Raw genomic sequence first — 24,964 nt, 5'->3', positions numbered from 1 at the left:
CCTCACGGGGGCAGGCACCGGCAGCAGACCACTTGTTTAGTTTTAAGCTGGACCATCCTGCCTTTTTACGGTTGGTCCCCTGCCCAGTCGTAAGACAAAACGAAACGTGACTTTGTCTGTCATCACCAGCACCGACCACCACCACCACCACCACCACTCCGGCAGCCGCAGGGCAGCACACGCTCCCGAACGGCGCCCAGCGGCGGCGCGCCCTTGCTGCTCCGGCGCTCCGCCCGCTCCCGTCCGGTAGCTTCTGTGGGTGACGCTGCCATCAACACCCAGGAGAGGCGGTTCAAATAACAAGAGCGAGAGCGAGATCCCCCGCGGCTCCCAGGCCCAACTCATGGCTTCCGGCGGCCTGGAGGGGTGGTTTGGTTATAAACCCCACGGGGTCGTCACAGGGGAGGCCACAGCTCAGCCCCCGGCCAAGCCGGCCTCCTCTGCCGAGGGACTGCGGAGTGGAAGGAGTTCCCGTCCCCAGGCTGGCGGCCACAGCGAAGTCGAGCCGGCCAACGGCTCGCCGAGGGCCGTTGAAAGGGATGACTCGCGCCCGCCCACCACAGCGCACCCCCAGGGGCGGAGCTTGTTGCCGGGCGCGCTCGCGAGGCCGCGCGAGGCTCCCGGGCCAAGCCGCCGCCATTTTGGGTGCTGTGCGGGGCAGCTTCCGCCGCCGTGAAATAAACAAGGGGGCGGAGGGAGCGAAAGGACGGAGCCGGAGCCACCGCGGGAAGCTTGTTTGGCTGGTGGGAGGCGGGACGCTGCTTGCCAGAGCCGCTGATGCGGCGGGAGCGGAGGCGCCAGTGTGGCCTGGGCCCAGGTTAGCGTGAAGCGCAGCAGGGAGCCGCCGCCGCCGCCAGGTGAGGGGCTGGGGCCCTGAGGGGAGAGGCTGACGGGCCGGCGATGGGAGGAGGGGTGATGGAGCTGTCTTTTCTCCCAGCTGCCCAGAGCCAGACCCCGGTGCTGGCAGGTCCCTCGTCTCCGCGGGGCCGGGCAGCGTGAGTCCGCACAGAGCGGAGACCCAGTGCTTGGCGCGGCGCAGCTCGGGCGGCCCGCCCCCTCCCGGGGCTCGCTGTCCGTCCGTCCGTCCGTGCTGCCTGCAGCCGGGGGGTTATCCGAGCCGGGGGGCGCTTGGCCGTACCTAACACGCGCATCCCGGTGATGCACACGGGCACCTGGGGGACGGCCAGCCCGGCTAGAAGCGCCGTTGGGGCGGCGGAGGGGGAGTATTTTCCAAGTAATAATTGTGGCGCCAGGTTAATTGTTGTAAGCGAGCTGGGGCAGGGCTGCTTATTTGCAAAGCATCCCGTGCACTGATGTTGCTTCCTGTTGAAGAACAGCAGTAAACTTCCCTAGCTGTAGTTGTAGGTGCTCTAATGACTGCTTGTCGCGGCCCCAGACCACCAGCCCTTGTTCTGTTTCTCTTCCACGCACTCTTAATGCTTCATCCCAAACGCAGGCACAACAAGCCCGCTCAGCATCTGTTCGGTTTGTTCATGTGAAGGAAGTAGGCTTGCATTAAAACGTTGACTATCATTGGTCGGCTTCTATTGTGTCTGTGCCTTTCTCAACACTCAAAACTTGAACGTTAAACAACATCTGCTTTATTTCTCATCTGAATTAATGACTGAACTGCCTAATTGCTTTGGAGTGTGATTTGCATTGCAAGCAAGTTATTGTAGCATATGCCCAGACTTGGCATCTGGGAAAATCGCAGGTACCAAATAAACTAATCTGTATTGAGAAATCTCTTGAGAAAATATCTTGATGAATCAGATAAGCAGAAAAGTATTAAGTGAAGCTAAATCTCTTCTATAGTGACACTTTGTTATGACTGGTTTTACACTGTATATCTTTTTCAGCCAAGTTCATTACAGGCTATGATTTGGAAAGAACTTGTCAGTAACATATTGTGTCCTAGGCAAGCTGGAGAGTATTATTAATAGGGTTTGTTTGGTACTTTAAGCATATGGAAAATGTTCATCTGTTAATGTCTGCTCAAATGATGACACCCATGTTGTGATTTTTTTTTTCATCGTGAAAATGTTGTCTGCTGTGTCCAGTGTTGCCTTTCACTGTTTGCTGTTGTCTGTAATTGTTTCAGGATTCAGTATGGTGGAATGTTTGGTATTTCAGAAACACAAGGCCAAGTTTGGTTAATTACCTGACTGAATTTATTTTTTTCTTAAATTTGGTCTGCAGGACGAATGGCCTCGTTTTCCTTAATGGCATCCACTTTGGATCTTTTCTGTGGACAAATGATACTTAAACTTTTTTTAAAAAATTTATTGATGGAACTGGTCTCAATATTGCAGCCTACACTTTAAAAAAAATCCTGATATCTTAATCATGTATAAAATAAAAATTATATCTGTTCCTACATTCTGTTGCAAAAAATATGCTTTTAATGAACTGTATGCTCAAGTGCAAAAAGTTCCATAATATAGTACTTTTGAAGTCTAATCAGGATTACTGTCTATGTTCAGTTCTGTGTGCACCATAGATTTCAGTAATTGAGCGTTTTCAGAATTTAATTTGGTTTCTTTTCGCCACTGCTGTCTGTGGCAAATAGATTCATAAATACTAAGGTCAGAAGGGATCATTATGATCATCTAGTCCGACCTCCTGCACAACGCAGGACACGGAATCTCACCCACCCACTCCTGCGATAAACCTCTCACCTATGTCTGAGCTATTGAAGTTCTCAAATCGTGGTTTAAACACTTCAAGGAGCAGAGAATCTTCCAGCAAGTGACCTGTGCCCTATGCTTCAGAGGAAGGCGAAAAACCTCCAGGGCCTCTTCCAATCTGTCCTGGAGGAAAATTCCTTCCCAACCCCAAATATGGCGATCAGCTAAACCCTGAGCATATGGGCAAGATTCACCTGCCAGATACTACAGAAAATTCTTTCCTGGATAACTCAGATCCCACCCCATCTAACATCCCATCACTGGCCATTGGGCCTATTTACTATGAATAATTAAAGATCAATTAATTACCAACATCATGTTATCCCATCATACCATCTCCTCCATAAACTTATCGAGTTTAATCTTAAAGCCAGATAGGTCTTTTGCCCCCACTGCTTCCCTTGGAAGGCTATTCCAAAACTTCACTCCTCTGATGGTTAGAAACCTTCATCTAACTTCAAGTCTAAACTTCCCAATGACCAGTTTATATCCATTTGTTCTTGTGTCCACATTGGTACTGAGCTTAAATAATTCCTCTCCCTCTCTGGTATTTATCCCTCTGATATATTTATAGAGAGCAATCATATCTCCCCTTAACCTTCTTTTAGTTAGGCTAAACAAGCCAAGCTCCTTGAGTCTCCTTTCATAAGACTGATTTTCCATTCCTCGGATCATCCTAGTAGCCCTTCTCTGTACCTGTTCCAGTTTGAATTCATCCTTCTTAAACATGGGAGACCAGAACTACACACAGTATTCCAGGTGAGGTCTCACCAATGCCTTGTATAACGGTACTAAAATCTCCTTATCCCTACTGGAAATACCTCGCCTGATGCATCCCAAGACCGCATTAGTTTTTTTCACGGCCATATCACATTGGCGGCTCATAGTCATCCTATGATCAACCAGTACTCCCAAGGCCCTTCTCCTCCTCCGTTACTTCTAATTGATGTGTCCCCAGCTTATAACTAAAATTCTTGTTATTAATCCCTAAATGCATGACCTTACACTTCTCACTATTAAATTTCATCCTATTACTCCAGTTTACAAGGTCATCCAGATCCTCCTGTAGGGTATCCCTGTCCTTCTCTAAATTGGCAATACCTCCCAGCTTTGTACCATCAGCAAACTTTATTAGCACACTCCCACTTTTTGTGCCGAGGTCAGTAATAAAAAGATTGGTCCCAAAACTGATCCCTGAGGAACTCCATTGGTAACCTTCCTCCAGCCTGAGAGTTTACCTTTCAGTAGGACCCGCTGTAGTCTCCCTGTTAACAAATTCCTTATCCACCTTTCAGTTTTCATATTGATCCCCATCTTTTCCAATTTAGCTAATAATTCCCCATGTGGCATGGTATCAAATGCCTTACTGAAATCTAGGTAAATTAGATACACTGCGTTTCCTTTGTCTAAAAAATCTGTTACTTTCTCAAAGAAGGAGATCAGGTTGGTTTGGCACGATCTACCTTTTGTAAAACCATGTTGTACTTTGTCCCATTTACCATTGACTTCAATGTCCTTAACTACTTTCACCTTCAAAATTTTTTTCCAAAACCTTGCATACTACAGACGTCAAACTAACAGGCCTATAGTTACCCGGATCACTTTTTTTCCCTTTCTTAAAAATAGGAACTGTGTTAGCAATTCTCCAATCATACGGTACAACCCCTGAGTTTACAGATTCATTAAAAATTCTTGCTAATGGGCTTGCAATTTCATGTGCCAATTCCTTTAATATTCTTGGATGAAGATTATCTGGGCCCCCCGAGTTAGTCCCATTAAACTGTTCGAGTTTCGCTTCTACCTCAGATATGGTAATATCTACCTCCATATCCTCATTCCCATTTGTCATGCTACCATTATCCCTAAGATCCTACTTTGCCTCAGTCTTTAATAAGGCTAAAGATTTGTTTAGATATTGGGCCATGCGTAGATTATCCTTGACCTCCACTCCATCCTCAGTGTTTAGTGGTCCTTCTTATTTATACGGCTATAGAACCTTTTACTATTGGTCCAACTCTACTTGACTTTTAGCCTGTCTCACTTTATCTCTACATGTTCTGACCTCAATAATGTAGCTTTCCTTGCTGATCTCTCCCATCTTACACTCCCTGTACACTTTCTGCTTTTTCTTAATCACCTCTCTGAGATGCTTGCTCATCCAGCTTGGTCTACAACTCCTCCCTATGAATTTTTTCCCCTTTCTTGGGATGCAGGCTTCCGATAGCTTCTGCAGCTTTGATTTAAAGTAATCCCAGGCTTCCTCTGCCTTTTAGATCCATAAATTCTTCAGTCCAATCCACTTCCTTAACTAATTTCCTTAATTTTTGAAAGTCAGCCCTTTTGAAATCATAAACCCTAGTTGCAGATTTATATTTGTTAATCCTTCTGTTCAGTTTGAACTGAATTAGCTCATGATCACTTGAACCAAGATTGTTCCCTACAACCATTTCTTCTATGAGGTCCTCACTACTCACCAAAACCAAATCTAAAATGGCATCCCCTCTAGTTGGTTCAGCAACTATTTGATGAAGGAATCCATCAGCTATCGCATCTAGGAAAATCTGAGCCCTATTATGACTAGCACTCGTCCTCCAGTCTATATCTGGAAAGTTAGTCTCCCATGATCACACAGTTTCCATTAGTATTTACTTTATTAAAAAGATTAAAAAGGGCTCTATCCATATCCAAATTAGATCCCGGCGGTCTATAGCACACCCCAAGCACTATCCCAGTGGAGGCTCTAATAGTTTTCTTCCCCATTGTAACTTTTGCCCAGACAGACTCTCTTATCCATTCCATTGCTTCTTATTTCTTTACATTCTACCTCATCATTGATATACAATGCTACTCCACCACCTTTACCTTTATTTCGGTCTTTCCTAAACAGCACATACCCTTAAATACCTGTAGTCCAGTCATGACGACTATTCCACCATGTTTCTGTTATCCTTATAATATCTGGTTTCACTTCCTGCACCAGTAGCTCTAGTTCCTCCATTTTGTTACCTAGGCTCCTCGCATCGGTGTACAAACATCTTAATTTTTGCTGTTTGGCCTCGCTCACATTCTGTACCCTATTAGGCACGGTCATTCTACAGCCAGTATAACCTATTAGACTGGTATCCACACTGCCCTTCTTCCTTATAGGTTTCAGAGTAACAGCCATGTTAGTGAGCTGTAGCTCACAAAAGCTTATGCTCAAATAAATTGGTTAGTCTCCAAGGTGCCACAAGTACTCCTTTTCTTCCTCCTTATATACATTCTCCTACCCACGGTTGTATCCTTTCTTAATTCGTTTTCTTCCCTCTCTATGCTAAAATGCGGTGTGGAGATTACCTGGACATCTCCCAACCATCTTCCCCAGATTCCTAGTTTAAAGGTTTCTTAATCAGTTGTGCCAGCCTCCATCCTAGAAGTCTATTTCCTTCCCTACTCAGATGAAGTCCATCCTGAGAGAACTGTCCTCTGTCCATGAATGCCTCCCAGTGGCCATACATCCCAAAGCCCTTCTTATAGCACCACTGCCTAAGCCATTTGTTGATAGTCATAATCTTGTCACACCTTTGTTGCCCTTCTCTAGGAACAGGCAGAATCCCACTAAAGATCACCATATAGATTCAAGGGTACACTTGTGACTGGAAAATAGTGCTTTGGTTCTCTATCGGCCCTTCTACTGAGCAGATTGGTAATCCATCACATTCTCTATATAGACACACTTCAGGCAATCTAGTAGAAATGCCCTGTTGACCGTGTGATGCTTCTGTGGCAGTTAATCTAACCTTGATTGGACCTGAATTTTAATTAACCTGCCTATACAGTTGCAGAAGGCACCCAATCCATAGAGGAGCAAAAACTGGCAAATACATTATTCATTACTATGCTGGGCCCTTTGCTTCCTCTATACAAATAGAAAGCCATCTGCAGCTTGGTCAGAAATTTCAGATGAATAGCCTATTGCAGCACAGTAGTAATGATTTTCTGCACGCTTATGTTCATGAGTTTATGGATCATTGTGGATAAATTAAATAAGTGCATGAGAATGTGTTTACAGTAGTGCATTATCAAAATAAGCTTGTGTTGTGAATGCTGCCAATTCTGGGATAGAACAGGGATATTGAAAGGATAAGGACATGGAAACGCAACTTGTCAGTATATGTTCAAATTTGATTATTTCGTGTTACAAACAGAGCGTCTGACCATGCTTTCTCTCTGTTACTTTGACTCATGCTCAAAAATAACTTTGTGAACAATATGGTTGTGATGGGGAGGGGAGAATAGCTAGGAAATGTAGTTAAGGGAGCAATGAATATTCCTTACCATATTTTACTTTATGCATCCTTTTGTGCTATCTAGCAACTATATCTGTGATAAATGTTTCACTTTTTTTTGTCAGCTATAATGCTTTTTTTATAATGCAGTTCGCTGAAACATTTAGCAAATGAAAGCTTGTTGGGAATTGCACAAGTAACTTTCCAAGCTTCAAACTGACAATATATTATTGACCTTAACCATAGTACCTGAATAGTCATTTTCTGACTGAAGATGTCTGTCTTTTTACAGAAAGTTTGGGGTTTGGGGGGTTTTCCTGTAGGACTGCCCCAGTATTTGGAGGACTGGGAATGAGATATTATACAGGCCATGTCAATTTATTGTGATCTCATGTTCTGAGTCTTTGAAAAACTGCTGAAGTCAGGACTTGACATTTGACAAATTCTTGTTTTTTTTTCTTTTTTTTTAATTTCATTATTCTATCTTAATACATCAGAGCACTAAAGTAAAAGTAAAGGATTAATGGGCACAAACTGTTTTAATTTTGGTTTCGAAGCTGACATCTGTAACTCTAAAAACATCCTAAATGTTATCTTCATTTTAAAATGGGCTTACAAAATCTGACCCTAAATTTTATCCCTGTCCATAACTTATTTTCTTAATTTATTATTTCCCCCCATAATAGGCAAAGCAAGGTAGAACTTGCAGAACACCATGTTTTAAAAGAAATGCATACTGCTGAGAATTGGGTACCTGTTTGCCATATCACATCTATTCAACTTAATAGAATAACATTTTGAATATCTAATTAGAATGTAAACTGTGGTGCTCATCTAGATGTTTAGCCCAAGAATTAAACTTCACTAATATTCATGAAATGTAGCTGTTTAGAAGTTAGCACCAATTGGCACCTTCGTAGTCTCCGCAAAGAAGGTGCCAATTGAATGGACCTGGAACCAAAACTATTTTTTTCACCCTAAAATGTGATGGTCAAGTCAGGATTGAGACTCATTGATTTGGGAGGGGATGTGTAATAGCAAGGATAAAGTGTCTCTTATAGGGTCTGGGGAAGAGTGCACACATAATGTCTTCGCGCAGTAGTGAGACGGGAAGTGCAACTGACCATTCACAAAATAGTGAAATTAAACAATCTGAAAAGAGTTTTTTCTCTAATCTTTTGGTTTCATTAATCTTAAATTTTACTTGTAACTGTGGAAGGTACAATGCTTTCATATGTTAAGATAATATCCAAGATGACTTCTCTTCCAGACTTACGAAAGAAACACCATTAGGTAGCATAGAAATAAGCTGTCACAGGGTTGATAGCTCCTATTTTGAAAAAAATTCCGTTTCACCATAGCATTTTCCGCATTTTTCAGTTTTGACTTGACGTTGATGTAGCAAGAGGAAACTTCTCTTGTGAAAATTCTATCCTGTGATGTGTATTTCCATGGTGCCTGGGACCAGGACCCCTTTGTGCTGTAAGTACTTAATGTCTCTGTATTCTGTGGAGGTATGGAGAGTAATACATTTTTCTTATTTTGATAGAATGAAACGAGGAAGGAAAAATAGTGAGGCCAACAATAGTTCATCAGAGGAGGAGATTGGAGGAGAATCTAAGAAACAGAAGATTACAGATGAAGAATCCACTGAGATCTCTCTGAGTCCTGATTGGGGTAACCTCCTTCCAGACATTATTCTGCAGGTGTTTCAGTACTTACCTCTTCTTGATCGTGCTCATGCATCCCAAGTCTGCCGAAGATGGAATCAGGTGTTTCATATGCCTGATCTCTGGAGATGTTTTGAGTTTGAACTGAATCAACCAGCTACATCTTATTTGAGGGCTACGCATCCTGAGCTTATCAATCAAATTATTAAAAGGCATTCCAATCATCTGCAGTATGTTAGCTTCAAGGTAACATCTTTTACATTCTTATGTTTGAAAATGAGTAATTAAAAAAATTGATTTGCATTTCAAATAAGGTTTGAAATTGAACAAGTTTATTGCAGTTCTATTAAATTTAAACAATTCTTAAAACTCCTTTTTATTTGTGTATGACATGGCTGAAGATAACAAAATAGTATTTCTTGAATACTCCAAGATAGCTTTCACAGTCTTGATAGTATGAGTTGTAAGAGATTTCACTTATCCAAGAAGCAATAATTGGGAAAAAAAGTAGCATTATTGATTAAGTGAACAAAGCATTTTAACATAATGACGTTTCCTAATTCACTTAGAAAAACAGCTTCCATTTTAAAAGCCTGTAAGTGCAAAGTTAAAAGACCATCCTAATCATGAGTATTGTCAGTATAAAGTGATATGGGTAGTTGTGATTTTTATGTATCTCCTTTCTTCAGAATGTTTCCTTGTAGAACAGAGGAACTTAATGAGTGGAAAGGGATTAATAACAAAGTACATACTGACTTTTCAAATGAAAGGTGTAGTGGTATTACAGGGAGGAGGTTTATTTGGTGTGGAGAATTGGCAAGGCGTGGCTAGTGGATTTTTCAGAATATATATCTTTTTCTCATTTTCCCCCTTTATTGTCTGGCCTGCAGCCACAGACAATCACACTTGGGTTCCTGCACATAGTGTTTCTTCTGGGACCTATCCGAAGCAGGAAGTGCTGTGAACAGTAGCAGAGATATTGACCTGTTGAGGTGGCTGACTAGATGAACAGGGAAAGGAAGAAGCATATGAGAGAGAGCGTGAAAAGAAGGGTGGCTGAAACAGAAGGGAAAATGAGAGTGGAAAAAGGAAGAGACTGAAATAGGTGATGTGGTGGTAAAATGCAAAAATGAGTGGGAAAGACTGGCAGAAAAGGTGTCAAGAATGAAATATAAAAGGAAGGGGAAGACCTAGAAATAGGAGAGGTGAATCAAAAACAGAAGAATTACTTAGAGCTAGTTGACACTGAAACCTTATATTATCATGGCTAAGTCTGAGAAGTGTGCAAAGTCCACCTCCCTGAGACATAGCAATGCTGACCAAAACTCCACTGGGTCAACAGAAGAATTCTTCCATCGTACTAGCTACCGTTCTCGGGGAGGTGGATTAACTACAGCTATGGGAGAATCCCCTGCAGTTGCTATAGTGAGTGTATACGTGGCAGCATTACAGCAGTGCCACTATAGGTTATGTCTACGCTATGACTTTTGTTGGTGTGACTTATGTTTTTCAGGGTGTGAAAAAACACCCTGGTGAGCACCATAAGTTACACCAACAGAAGTGCTGGTGTGAACAGTGCTATGTCGATGAGAGAGCTTCTCCCACCAACATACCTCCCTGAGCAATGTTAGCTGTTTTTATTATGTCAATGGGAGAGCTCTCTCCTGTTGGCATAGAGCAGCTAAATGAGCGATCTCACAGTGGCGCAGCTGCAGCAGTACAGCTGTGCTGCTGTAAGCTTGCTAGTGTAGATGTGGCCTAAGAGTGCAGCCTTTAGTCTTAGGATGGACATACTTTCTACCCAGAAGACTAGCTGGATTGGTAGCCACAAGAAACTCAAATCTTTTGCCTAAAATTTTGGCATATTTCTCTTCCCCAATCCTATTCAAAAGGGCACCTGGATGTGTTTGTGTGTAGTTTGTTCCCCCTCCTTTCCTTCTGTCCACACAAATTAAATTAAAAACTTGGCACTGAGTAAATTTGGATGTTTTGGTTACTACCCCAGTCTAGATCAAAACACCCAACTCGGCTCAGTTCAATATTTGCAGTTTCTGCTGTGGTATATGAATTGCAACGTAGCACAGTTCCAAGTCAAAATTGTGATGTATTGGCAGAGTACAAGGAGGAAACTTGCTCAATCTTTGGCTATGTATCCCTGTTCTAGCCTATATAACAAATTTATCACTACATATTTGTTCTGTAGTTCATCACCAAAATGGCAATTAATAGCCACTTGAATTTGAGTCTAATGTAAATGTGGAAAAGCAAAGGCCAGTGTTTTAACTTGCGCCACTAATGTATTCCCAGATTACGATGATTTTACCTCTTGAGAGCCCAAGCTCTGAATCCTTGGGAGATGCTGTTTTTCTTGCCTGCCTGCATTCCTTCTAAATAAGGCTAAGGAGACTTAAGGAAGACTAGTTAGCCACACGCACTGTACCTGTTGGACTGTGTGTGTGGCTGCGCCTGAGGTAAAGACCACTATTAGTCAAACAGTGAATGCAGAAGGGTCATCTAAGTGATGTTCCAAAAAACAAAAATGTGAGATTAGTTGGAAAACTAGACAACTGGTGATTGGAGTAGTTGCATTTTCAACAGACTTAAGAAAAAAAATTAATACAAAAGTAGGCAATTCCTGTTTAGTTTTCTGTTGTGTATCAATCTTGTCTGGCAACCCCTGGCTATATCTATTCTAGGCGTCTCCGATTTAGAGGTCGCCAAGCAGTCATGCTGAGTTAAAGGGACATTGGCTCAAATTTCTTGAAATTGACTAATTTTTAAAAAGTATTGTATGTGATATACAACCTTTAAATAGCACATGCTCATTTTATTAAAATATTCCGATAAAAATCTAATGAGCTTTTTTTGCTTCTCTAGCTATTTTTACAAGGTTATTGTATTGAACTGAATAACACTACCAAAAAATATTCAGGCCTCTCTCTTCTTCTCCCTTCCCTCTGTTTACATGCTGCTGTGCTATCTGGTTTTATGGTTACTTTCCCAGACCATATACAGGAGTTCTTCTGAGAGTCGTGTATTGGGCATTAGCATCCTCACAGGAAGTGCAGTTAACTATCAGCAAAAATATAGTAGTAGTTTTTCTCTCTAACTTTTAACTTTAGAAGGTACAAAATCTTCAGACAAAAACGTGGGGTTTCAAATGGACTGTATCCATTTAAGCTAAACGGTGGAGGTGGTTGTTAATGTTTAGAAATACAGATTAAGATCTCAACTCTCTTTCACTACTGTCTTAAACCAGATTTGCTGTTAGTATTCTTTTCACTTTCAAATATTTGAACTAATAGTGAACTAATCTGCATTCAACTCACTTGGGTTCCCAATTTTGTTTTATAAAAATGTAAAGAAAAAACCCATAAATTTAACAAGAAATGATCACCTAGTTGGACCTGTCAACCCCTATCCCTGCCTTCACTTCATAAGTCTATTTTAAGGGTAATTTAAACAGGGGAACCGGAGAAAGCACAACATGGCCTGGAGTCCCTTCACTTTCCCCCTTCTAAATTGATTTCTTTCTGCTTAGAACCCTTCTACCAACTCATTTTTTTTTTTTTTAAATCTAAACTTCTACTGTGGCAACTGGCAGGTGATTTGTGTCCAGCTGTATGGCTGGAAGCTACCTGGGCCAGTGAGAAGTACCTGCTTCTCTTTATCCAAGACCATAGTCTCTGTATAGAAGTACCTTATTCCATTTCCCTCTCACTCTGCCTTTTGGATGCACCATGTCTCACATCACTCTTCATGGAGCAGCTGCATCCCATACAGGACAGACTTGCAATAACCAATACATCCCCATGTCGATATGCAAGCAAGTTACATACAGTAACTTTAAGTGTAGTGCTAGTCCAAAAAGTGACATGATAAAAATAGTACCTTCTTTTCAACAGAACTGCTTCTGTGTGTACTTGCTCATTTTTCGTTGACTAAAAATGGGTTGGGCAATAATTTAGTCAATTGGTCAATCAAACATTCTGATCAGATATTTTAAAGCACTACCTTATTTGAACAGTAACAAAAAGGAGTAAGACTTTGTGGTCTCCAATGGATGTAGCCTTAAATATTTAAGCCTAATTACCAAAAAAAAGTTACTTAATTGAGTTATTTTAAATCAGAAAAATGCAAAACAGTGAAATCAAGCTCTAAAAAAATTCAGGAATAATTACCTGTTGCAATATTGCATTAGCATTTTCATGTGAATATTAGTCTTACTGAACAGATACAAAAGAGGAAAAATGAAATGAAACAAAACAAAGACAGCAACTATAAAATTTTGTAAATGTACTTATGCTAGGTAAGGAGCAGGCCAATTCTTCAAGCATCTTGCTTCTATTTTCTTTATTGGCTCCCACTGCTTCATCTGTATTCCTGTCATTATCAAATTCATCAGTCTCCTTCTTCTTCATCTGATGAATATTGAGTTGACTCCACATGTGCCATTTTCTTCTTGTGATACAGTCACCAGTTTCCCCGCAGCGGAGGACTTTTGTCTGCTTCTGGGTTTTGAATGGATGATTCTCCAAACTAACCGCTCTTTTGTTATGCACATGCAGTAGTACATGGAAGTGTTAAAATTTTCTCCCATTGTAGCTAGAGTACAGGGAGGACTCGGCCCTTTCTACTATGATGAGGCAAATTATTTTGATTCAACTGCTGGGATTGTACTCCATATTGTTCTACAACTGAATAGGCTTCTTGTTTTATAACTTTCTAGATCCATCAGAGTTATTTGTTTGTATGTTTAAAATTTGCAACAGCCACTCTGAGGTTACAAGCTGGATCAGATTCATCATCAGAAAGGTCTTGGCCCTGGAAGCATCAAGAAGGTAGGCAGCAACATATGCAGGACTGATCATTTGATTTCCCCCTCCCCCATGATATTTTATCTGTCTATTTTTCTTCCACTTTTGTAAGTGGACAGCATTCAGAATTTTTGCAGATATATTTTTTTTTCACATTCAGGAACTTGTTCTTGGTATCAAAACAGAGTAGAACTATCATTTTCCGTACTCTGAAAGGACTGAGCTACAGGTTCAAGCAGTGAAATGAATTTTGTTTTCAAAAAACATTGTCATGAAGAATGTCAGTGCAAATTACTTTTGGGCAACACTGAGCCGCTCCTTCAACAGCAACTGCGTGAAGAGCCTTCTTGAATATTTGGAGGCCTTTGAAACATTTAATTAAGATGTCCATTGAGTCGGCCAGGCTTACTCAGTGTGGACAAAAATGAGTGCAGTATTAAATGATGCTGAAAAATGGCTGCTGATACCAGTTTTTGAAAAACTTGAAAATGCCGTTCACTTTTACACAAGTGATAAGAAACTTGTTACATCTCAACAATCGCCTGTGAAGAGCTGCATTGTATGGGCAGCACATCCGTAACACAAGTAGATATTGATTTATCAAAAATGCTCAAGCACCTTTCTTAGCCATGTTGTCTGTCACAACCAAAATAACTTTCCATTGACTCAATTAATTGCTTATATTTTTAAACTGGTCAGCAATACATTGGGCTGAGTCATGTGGTGATGCTCAGTTGTGCATTGGAATCAGGTTGTGGAGTTGTTACCAGGAAGTTAGTGACACCTTTATCATGAATATTTCTCCATCTAGTAAGCAATAGAGACACGTGAGGAATTTGTGCAATAACAACACCAACTCTTTTTCATTTCATCCACTTCAGCATTCAGAAGACTTCCTTGTTTCCAACGTGATACTTCGTAAATTGGATGCAACTTATGGAAAAAATGCAAGCATTTAATGGTGAATGAAATGGTGTATTGTTGACATAAATACCTCTAACAAACTTAGCTGTGTTTTGGTTTTTTTTCTAGGCCTGGGACATTCAATTGAAAAACCTCTTAATACCCATTTAATGTGCATCTGAAGACTTTCCAGGAGTAGGAGTTTTCAGTGCTGAAGCAGATAGGGTAGCTATCTACTAGCTATAGAGTAAACTCTTGTTAGAAGATGAAGAAATAGAATTAGTTTCACTTTCATTAGAGATACAAAGTAGGTGAGGCAATATTGTGTATTGGACTAACTTCTGTTGGTGAAAGATACAAGCTTTCAAGTTTACACAGAGCTCTTCTTCAGGTCAGGGAAACATACTCAGGCCTGGTCTACACTACACCGCTAGGTCAATATAAGGCAACTTATGTCAACTCAGTTATGTCAGTGTATACACTATAGCCTTATCCCACTGATGTAAGTGCGCCACTACATTGATGTAATAACTCCACCTCCATGAGAGGTATAGGGCTTGTGTCGTGTAGTGAGGGCGCAGTGTCTGTCTGTGTAGACACTGCATTACTTACATTAGCTGTAATCTGTCTTGCTCCATGCTGGAGCTGTGGAAATTGACCAGAAAGCTGGATAACTAGAGCCTGGGTGTCCCATCTCTCTCCAGGCGGCTGCTCACTGCTCCTGGACTCTCAGCCCCCTCCACCCCTCTTCAGTCGGTGGAAGCACTCCTAGTGAGGATGCACATCACCAGCAGAAGGAGGGTAGTGTGGACATCAGCCACCAACGTAATTACTATGTTGGCTGTAAGTTGACCTAACATAAGTTGTCGACTTAAGTTAGTAGTGTAGACATGCCCTCAGAGTGTCACAGCTAAATACTGTACAAGGTGGAACAGACAGGCCTGCCGACAGGGGTGGGGGGCAAAAGGGGCAATTTAAAAGGGCCTGGGGGCTTCCGGCAGCGCAGCAGAGCTAAGGCAGCTTTCCTGCCTGCCCTCACTCCGCGCCGCTCCTAGAAGCGGCCGGAACGGCCCTATGGCCCCAGGGGAGCAGGGGGTCTCTGTGCGCTGCTCCCACCCTGAGTGCTGACTCCGCAGCTCCCATTAGCCGGGAACTGCGGCCAATGGGAGCTGCAGGGGCGGTGCCTGCGGGCAGTGGCTCATGGAGACCCCCTGGGGCTGCTGCCAGAGGGGTGTGCTGGTCTCTTTTGAGAGCTGCCCGAGGTAAGCACTGACCCTATAGCCCCCTCATTCACCCCTTCCCAGAGCCTGCACCCCTTCCCACGCACCCCTCCTAGAGTCTTCACCCCCCAGCCTGGTGAAAGTGAGTGAAGGTGTGGAAGACCAAGTGATGGAGGGAGGGGGGATGGAGTGAGAAGGGGCTCGAGGAAGGGGTGGGACAGGGGCGTGGTCTCAGGGAAAGGGCAGGGCAAGGGACTTTGGATTTACGCAATTAGACAGTTGGCAACCCTAGCAGGCAGGCACGTGGAAGCCCTGGCCATGCTGGAAGAGCGAGCCCAGCAGCTCAGCTGGCAGCTCATTCGGCACCAGCCAGCGCAGGCACAGCACCACCCAAATGTCAGGCAGACTGCATCAGCTCTGGTGCAGCTTGTGCGTGTGTGAGGGCCAATTGACTGTTCTGCCCTGGGACCTGGAATTGCTCGGGCCTGGGAACAGATTGTTTAGCATAAGCAGGAAGGTAGTTTTGTGCATCTGAAAGTTCTGCAGCCACTGCTCGTCATCCCATACTTGTATTACGATGCAGTCCCACCACTCGGTTCTTATTTTCCAAGCTCCATACCAATGGTCCACCATGTGCATCTGCTCCTTGAATGCCAACAGCAATCTTGAATTGTTTCTTTCCATTGCTCGCAGCAAGGCAGACGCCACTGTGTCATCGTCATCAAATTTGCAGCTCCTGAAATAATGCAGAATCAGTTGTGTTGTGTTCATGACGCTCATCACAAGATAGAGCTGTGCAGGATCCATGCTTTCAGATAGCAGCACGCAATTTACTGGGGCTGTTGAAAAACTGTGGAAAACATAGTCGGAAACCCATGGAATGATGGGATGGAGAAAACTGCGTCATGGGCTGGTGAGCCTGCCCCTATGAGACACTGTGATCCCTTCCCAGAGCACCCAGCGGCAGATGGTGGTGAATTGTACAATGAGATAGCAGGGTGCTGTTGGTAGCTTTCTCCATGCAAGAGCACCAATGGTGGATGCGCTCTGCCATCACAAGGAGCATTGTGTGGACATACAAAAGCTGTTTAATTACAGTGGTGGATGATTGTCAAGTTTAATTAAGTCAACTGAACTATGTAGTGTAGACGTAGCCTGTATCTGAAATCTTTGTTTATTAAGGGAGAGGGTTAATGGTTATGCATCTCTTCTCTTTGTATTGGTGGAGAGGCTTAATGAGTGGGAACCCTCCTCTTCTTTCTGTGTTTTTGTATGTTTTTGTAGTCAGTTTTAAATTGCAAGCTCTTTAGGGCAAGGACTGTCTTTTAACTTGTTTTAATGTACTTTTGTAAGCTGCCATGTAGGTGGTTGGCCCAGTATGCAAATAAAGATAGACATACTTGTTACATCTGTTGACCATCTTTGCTCAAAAATAAAACCTAATAAAGTGATAAGGAATAGCCAACATGGATTTGTCAAGAACAAATCATGCCAAAAAACCTAGTTTAATTCTGAGATGTATTAACAGGTGTTGTATGTAAGACACAGGAGGCAATTGTTCCCACTCTGTTTGGCACTATTGAGGATTCAGATGGAGTACTATGTCCAGTTTTCAATATCACAGTGTAAGAAAAGTGAACAAACTGAAGAGTCCAAAACTAAGAAGTCTTCAGATGTTTTCTTAACAAGTTTAGAGACCTGGACATTTTAAGGCAAGAGAAGGCTTAGGGTGGGAACATGGAAACAATCCTCAAATAATAAAAGGTAATTATATAAAGAGAGTGGTAATCAATTGTTTTCCCTATTCTCCAGGGGTAGAACAAGGAGTAATCAGTTTAGGGTGCAGTAAGGGAGATTTAGGCTGGGTGTTAGGAAATGCTTTCCAACTAAAAGAATAGTAAAGCATTGCAACCGGTGACATGGGGTGAAATCTCTGTCTCTGGAAGTTTTTAAGAACAGTTTAGACAAACATTTGTCTGGAACGATCTAGGTATACTTGATTCTGCCTCAACTGAGGCGGGTAGACTAAATGAATTGTCCTTTCCAACTGTATATTTCCATGATTCTCTATTCTCCTTGCTATAATGTAATTACATCAGCAGACATATGTTCTTCTTTGATAATGTTGCTTGGTGAGTGGAGTTGACTTAGCTCAGGCAACATACTGGGATGGATAGGTCAGCGCTTGTTTGGCTTGGTTCCTTCACGGCTGAGAGGTCCCAGGTAGTTGTCTTGGGTAAATGTATGAGGGTTGTCATAAATATAAAGGGAAGGGTAAACATCTTTAAAATCCTTTCTGGCCAGAGGAAAAATCCTTTCGCCTGGAAAGGGTTAAAAAGCTAGGATAACCTCTTTGGCACCTGACCAAAATGACCAATGAAGAGACCAGATACTTTCAAAAGCTCGGAGGAGGGAGAAAAACAAAGGGTCTGTGTCTGTCTGTGTGATGCTTTTGCCGGGGACAGCACAGGAATGGAGTCTTAGAACTTAGTAAATAATCTAGCTAGATATGCGTTGGATTATGATTTCTTTAAATGGCTGAGAAATTAAGCTGTGCTGAATAGAATGGATATTCCTGTCTGTGTGTCTTTTTGTAACTTAAGGTTTTGCCTAGAGGGATTCTCTGTTTTGAATTTAACTACCCTGTAAGGTATTTACCATCCTGATTTTACAGAGGTGATTCTTTTTTTCTTTTTACTTCTATTAAAATCCTTCTTTTCAGAAACTGAATGCTTTTTCATTGTTAAGATCCAAGGGTTTGGGTCTGTGGTCACCTATGCAAATTGGTGAGGATTTTTACCAAACCTTCCCCAGGAAGTGAGGTGCAAGGGTTGGGAGGATTTTGGGGGGAAAGACGTTTCCAAACAATGCTTTCCTAATAAAAATAAACCCAGATAAACGTTTGGTGGTGGCAGTGGAAGTCCAAGGGCAAAGCGTAAAAATAGTTTGTACCTTGGGGAAGTTTTACCCTAAGCTGGTAAAAGTAAGCTTAGGAGGTTTTCATGCAGGTCCCCACATCTGTACCCTAGAGTTCAGAGTGGGGAAGGAACCTTGACAAGGGTCCTCTCACGAGAGGTGCCACAGTTTTATCTTGTTACCCCTTTTTTTAAATGGGGGGGGGGGCTGTTCAGAGGCTGAGGTATGGGTTAGTGTTTATACTCAACATTGTCTCTATCTTGCTTGATCTCAGATGAAGGGGACTGAGTCCGATGGCGTACATAAGAACAAAATGGGACTAATCCAGACAAGATACTGATGTGGATAGGTTGGGGGAGAAAAATGGAAGCTATAGCTAGAGTCTTATCAGCTTGCTTAATTTGAGGATGTGTGCCCATTGTGGGTGGTTTTTTTTTTTTTTTCAAGTTCTTAATTTAAGAATTTGGTGAGAACAGCAGCTGCATTTAGATGATCAAGTAGCAGTTTTGGCCAGGAGAGCTTTTTTCCATCTACACTTGACCAGAGGAGCCACTCTTCTTTCACATGCTGTTCTTGATATTATGTCTGTCACTTGGAAGTAAAAAGAAAAGGAGTACTTGTGGCACCTTAGAGACTAACCAATTTATTTGAGCATAAGCTTTTGTGAGCTACAGCTCACTTCATCGTGTATGCATCCGATGAAGTGAGCTGTAGCTCACGAAAGCTTATGCTCAAATTGGTTAGTCTCTAAGGTGCCACAAGTACTCCTTTTCTTTTTGCGAATACAGACTAACACAGCTGTTACTCTGAAACTTGGAAGTAAGATTGCTGTAGTGTTCTCTAGGTTGGTCTTACAATATAACAGCATTTTTTTTCAAAGTTTGGGTCGCGATCCAGTACTGGGTCGTGGCACGTAAGGCACTGAGTCACTCTGGTCAGCAATGCTAACCAGGATGTTAAAAGTCCCATTGGCGGTGCTGCCCAGCTAAGGCAGGATAGTGCCTCCCTGTTCAGACACCGTGCTGTGCCACAGAAGCAGCTAGCAGCAGGTCTGGCTTCTAAGCAGGGGGACCATGGGGCTCCACATACTGCCCCCACCCCAAGCACTGGCTCCGCACTCCCATTGGCCAGTGGCGCCTTTGGGCGAGAGCCACACGGAACCGCTTGCACGCCTCCACCTAGGAGCCAGACCTGCTGCTGGCCACTTCTGGCGCAGCGTGGTCCAAGGTGTCGGGACAGGTGGGAAGCCCGCTTCTGCGCTGCTGACTGGGAGCCGCCAGAGGTAAGTCTGCACCCCAACCCCGCACCTCAATCCACTGCACCCCAAACCCCTCATCCTCAGCCCAGAGCCCTGACCTCCTCCCACACCCCAACCCCCGCAACAGCCATGAGCCCCCCAAACCCAGAGCCCCCTCCTGCTCCCCCAACCTCTTTGCCCCAGCTCCGTTGGGTCACAGGCATCGACAGTTTTCTTCAACTGGGTCCCCAGAAAAAAAATTTGAAACCACTGCAATATAAGCCACTTACTGAATAGTGGTGTTGGCAGGAGGATTTGACCCCGCTGTTATCCACACTGCTTGCTAGCTGACTTTTAAGTAGAATTTAGGTGTTTGGATTTCATCCTGCAAGGTCCTAACTGACCCTGATATCTGCCCAATTGAAAGGAAGCCTTTCTCCCAAAGCAGCATTCCCACAGATGAGATCAGGAGAGGTGCTCAGACTGACTCTTTCCTTTTGTAATCATGGGAGAGACCTACCAGTGGGATATTCACAATGAAGCGCACCTTCAGATTTGTAATTCTTTTCCCTTTTCTGTGGCTCTGATCCCTGGATCTGAAATAGCCCAGATCTGTTGGACTTTGTGACATGCTGTCAGGCACATCTGTTTTTAGGACTTTCAGTGAGGAGGAGAATATAAAGGAAATGGGATAGGATTTGAGGCTGTATGGATATTGGCTTGTTTATTACTTGATGCAGGTTGGATTTTTGTAAGAGGAATAGACTGGCTGAGGTGCTTTATTGTATTGACTAACTTCATGTGTAATTTTTAACTGATGATCAGTGGTTCACAGTCATGCTGGAAGGGCATAATGAGTGGGGTCCCACAGGGATCAGTTCTGAGCCCAGTTCTGTTCAATATCTTCATCAGTGATTTAGATAATGGCATAGAGAATACACTTTTATAAAATTTGCAGATGCAACCCCTTCCGGCTTTGTATCAAGTGCTTTGGAGCATAGGATTATAATTCAAAATGATCTGGACAAACTGGAGGAATGATCTGAAGTAAATAGGATGAAATTCAATAAGGATAAATGCAAAGTCCACTTAGGAAGGAACCATCAGTTGCGCGCGCACACAAAATGGGAAGTGACTACCTGGGAAAGGGATCTGGGGGTCATAGTGGACCACAAACTAAATGAGTCAACAGTGTAACACTGTTACATCCCAGAATGATGTTCGCTTTTTTTTTGTATTAGCAGGAGTGTTGTAAGAAAGACACGAGAAGTAGTTCTTCCACTCTACTCAGCGCTGATTAGACCTCAACTGGAGTATTGTGTCCAGTTCTGGGTGCCACATTTCAGGAAAGATGTGGACAAATTGGAAAAAGTCCAGAGAAGAGCAGCAAAAATGATTAAAAGTCTAGAAAACATGATCTCTGAGGGAAGATTGGAAAAGAGAAGACTGAGAGGGGACATAAGTTTTCAAGTACAAGTAACAAAAGGTTGTTACAAGGAGGAGGGCAAAAAATTGTTCCTCTTAACCTCTGAGGATAGGACAAGAAGCAATGGGTTTAACTTGCAGCAAGGGAGGTTTAGGTTGGGCATTAGGGAAAACTTACTAACTATCAGGGTGGTTAAGCACTGGAATAAATTGCCTAGGGAGGTTGTGGAATCTCCATCATTGGAGATTTTTAAGAGCAGGTTAGACAACCACCTGTCCGGGATGGTCTAGATAATACTTAGTCCTGCAATAAGTGCAGGGGACTGGACTAGATGACCTCTCGAGGTCCCTTCCAGTCCTTTGATTCTTTGACTGAACTGTTGATAAGCACTTTTTTTAAGAAATTGAGAACGTTCAGTGTAGAATTAGTAAGACACACATGGGACCCTACGCTGAGATTTTTACACTTTTCAAAGTAGAACTGCAGTTAAAGGAAAGCTGTTCTTTTTGAACTCTTTATTGCAAAGTTCGTTGGCTTGATGTGTTGTTTTCCTGGACTAATAAATGGTTTGTTTCCATTTAAGGTGGACAGCAGCAAGGAATCAGCAGAAGCAGCTTGTGATATTTTATCACAACTTGTGAATTGCTCTTTAAAAACACTTGGACTAATTTCAACCGCTCGACCAAGCTTCATGGATTTACCTAAGGTAGCTTGTGCATGTTTAATTTATTTATTGAAAGACTGTAGTGGTAAGTATGATACTGATATAACTTAAAGTATATAGATTTTAAAGCAGTAGGTTCTCTGTGGCTTCATCTGCTCCTGGGAGCTCTTAAAATGCAAGCACTGAGACTAGTACTTAAATTTGACTAGAACTTTATTGATTGTATCTGCATCATGTGGGTGTTTACAGTACTTGTTTAACTTCCCAAATATTTCCCCAACATACGTTGGCTTCAGTGTAAAAATCTGTGAAATATTCTCTAGTAACATAGTCCTAGTCAAGAATCTGGAGGGACTATGCTTAGGATATTGCATACGTGTGTGTGTGTGTGTGCGTGTGCACACGAGAGAGAGAGAGAGAGAGCATCACAGTCTGTATATAAAATAAATCTAAGACCAGCAAAGAGCATTCTGATCATCTAGTCTGACCATCTGCATGATACAGGACATAAAATTTCACCCAGTAATTCCTGCATCAAGCCAATAACTTTTCTGGTTGAGCTAGAACATAATTTTTAGAAATGTATCTGATTTTCATGTCCTAACTTGAAGCAATGGAGAGTCCATTGCATCCCTAAGTAAGCTGTTCCAATGATTAATAGCCATCACTGTTAAAATTTTGCCTCTTATTTCTAGTGGGACTTGGTCTAGCTTCACTTTCCAGCTATTGGATTTTGTTGTGCCTCTGCTAGATTAAAGAGCTTCCACTACCAGAAATCTCCCCATCCATAAGGATGCTTATAGACCAGGGGAGGGCAAAGTATGGCCTGCAGGCCGGATCCAGCCCGTGGGATTGCCAGCCTCATGGTGCAGCAGGGCTAAGGCAAGCTCCCTGCCTGCTCTGGCCCCACGCCACTCCTGGAAGCAACTAGCACCACATCCCTGCAGTCCCTGGGGGTGGGGAGGGCAGAGGACTCTGTGCGCTGCCCTCGCCACCAGGCACTGCCCCCCGCAGCTCCCATTGACCAGGAACGGGGAACCGCAACCAATGGGAGCTTCGGGGCTGGTACCTACAGGTGAGGGCAACGTGTTGCGGAGCCGGCTGCCCCACCCCGCCCCCAGGAGCCACTGCCGGACATGCTGGCCACTAAGGGAGTCTGCCTTAGCCGCACTGCGCGCCGCTGCCACCCCAGAGCCACTCAAGGTAAGCTGCACTGGGCCAGAGTCCACCTCCCTATCCTTCCTCAGTGTCGGGTAGGTCTTCCTCTTCAGTGAACAGCATTACTGTCTGGTTGTGGTGTTGCAGCAGCATACTAAAAGTGATCTGAATCTTGTTTTTCTTCACAGCTGCTCACAGGGTTCTCAATAGCAGCAGTGAAAACTGAGAAGACAAGTCAGTTTTCATTCTCCTGCTTGAGAAACAAAGGTACTGGAGCTGTCTGTCTGCAGATTTAGGAATACAGCACTCTTTGAATTATACTTGGTTCTTCAAGTGATTGCACTTGTCCATTACACTTCAAGTCTGTGTGCATATGGTGCACTGGAGCTGGAGATGTTTTTCACATAGCTGTACCTGTCAGAGCAGCACATGTGCCCTCAACACCATTGTGCTACCAGCTGCAGTATAATGGCGTGTAGCCACCCCAAACTCCCTCAGTTCCTTTTAACTGCCCATGATCATTAATTGGACTGCCTGTGCTTGTGTGCACCAGTTTCTCTTTGAGAATAGCTAATTTATATTTGTTAGTATAGTAGTACTCATAGCTTATTGTATAGTTTTTGTTTCCTGTCTTTGGACTTTAGTGTCAGATCTCTTCTTACGAGATAAGGTGCAAACACTTGGTACTGGGGTATGCTTCAGTCCCCAGGTTTTAAACCCTGTGCTGAAAGCAGGAAGTCCAAAGCTGGTTAGTGATACTCATTCTCTGTGCCTGAAGTGTCTGGGTGAGGGCCATGTTCGTGATCGGTGCCAACTTTGTAGAGATTTCAAGCCCCATGCTAAAAAGGACAGAGGTAAGCCTTTACCACATCCTAATGGAGGCTGTCTTGCATCCTTCCTCTGAGCCCCGCCATTGATACACTCACTACCCCATCTACGAGTGCTCCTGAAGACTATGCCCTCTCTTCTCCTAGAAAAATTTCTGAGGGAGACACTGTTCCCATTCTTTGGTGCCCATAAGAAATTAGATGACTGCTGATCTTTAAAAGCTGGAAGGTCTCCTCCTCTTAGGAGCTCTAGGGTCTCAGGTGGCATCCTTGAGCAGGTGGGAGGGTACTGGGGGTACAGTTCCAGCCTTGGCTTGGCACTCCCCAACACCACATACCACTGCCTTCTGTCAGCCATAGTCACTGACTCCAGCAACTACCTTGGTGCCATCAAGATTGGCTCCTATGAATGTTCATGCTTCTTCAGTACAGGGGTGTCAAACCAAGGATGCCTCTCAATACCACAACTCCAGAGACTCTCTGCCTCGCAATACTGGACTCTGATTGTCCAGGTTGTAAATTTATCAGTACTAGTCACCTCACAAGCTTTGGTCCAGCCTGTGTCAATTGGGGCATCCAATTCCACTCTGGCTATTGAGCGTTAGCCCTCAGGACTGATAGCAGTCAAGGCTTTAACAGACATCCCCTGGCCATGAATGCCATCACAAATTAAACAGTGTACTGACTATATCAAATCAGAGATCCTAATTACCAGCACCAAGCAGTATCGCACAGCCTTGGCCATCAGACTACTCCATGTTTTCCTGGGAGTACCTAATTCTGCAACAAGAGGCCTTACATTCCTTTGCCCTCATCAGGAAAATCGAGGTTTCAGTACCCATACGGGTACGGAAGCAGATCTAAAGAGAAGGAACCATGGAACAGTCTTAATTGGGATCCTATGCCACATAAGTTGCCTTTCTATAACCCATGAGTGATGCCACCCACATCGTGTTCTATGCCAGTTTCCTCAGCTGACAGCTTATCTCAGTGGCAACACTGGAGGTCACCAGACAAGATGAACCATGGTCCTGGTACCAGTCTCAATACCCGTTGAGATTCAGAGGTCCCTCACCAGGATTTTGTCCCATCAGCTTCGCATTCATATCCAAGAGGTCCAGATTCAGTCTTCCATGAACGTGTCCTCCCTGCCTCCATATGAGGTGACAGT

At 43.3% G+C, this 24,964-nt stretch overlaps 1 protein-coding gene across 2 annotated transcripts in view; it reads left to right on the top strand.

Annotated features, from left to right (window-relative positions):
• The first annotated feature begins 589 nt into the window (after positions 1 to 589).
• Positions 590 to 24,964, top strand: part of FBXL3 (F-box and leucine rich repeat protein 3) — a 38,483-nt gene continuing 14,108 nt past the window's right edge. The window contains exons 1-3 of one of the 2 annotated variants that reach the window (XM_084649956.1): positions 590 to 857; positions 8,505 to 8,871; positions 21,728 to 21,853. In XM_084649956.1, the coding sequence (XP_084506082.1) occupies positions 8,506 to 8,871; positions 21,728 to 21,853 (492 nt within the window). In that variant the 5' untranslated portion in view covers positions 590 to 857; position 8,505. The remainder of the gene's footprint in view (positions 858 to 8,504; positions 8,872 to 21,727; positions 21,854 to 24,964) is intronic. The other variant, XM_084649957.1, reaches the window with a different exon arrangement.

Source organism: Lepidochelys olivacea (genome assembly GCF_965140295.1).
Source record: "Lepidochelys olivacea isolate rLepOli2 genome assembly, chromosome: 1".
NCBI classification, from domain to species: Eukaryota; Metazoa; Chordata; order Testudines; family Cheloniidae; genus Lepidochelys; species Lepidochelys olivacea.
Note: the sequence above shows the minus strand (reverse complement) of the source record. Positions and strands in the feature narration are given on the sequence as shown.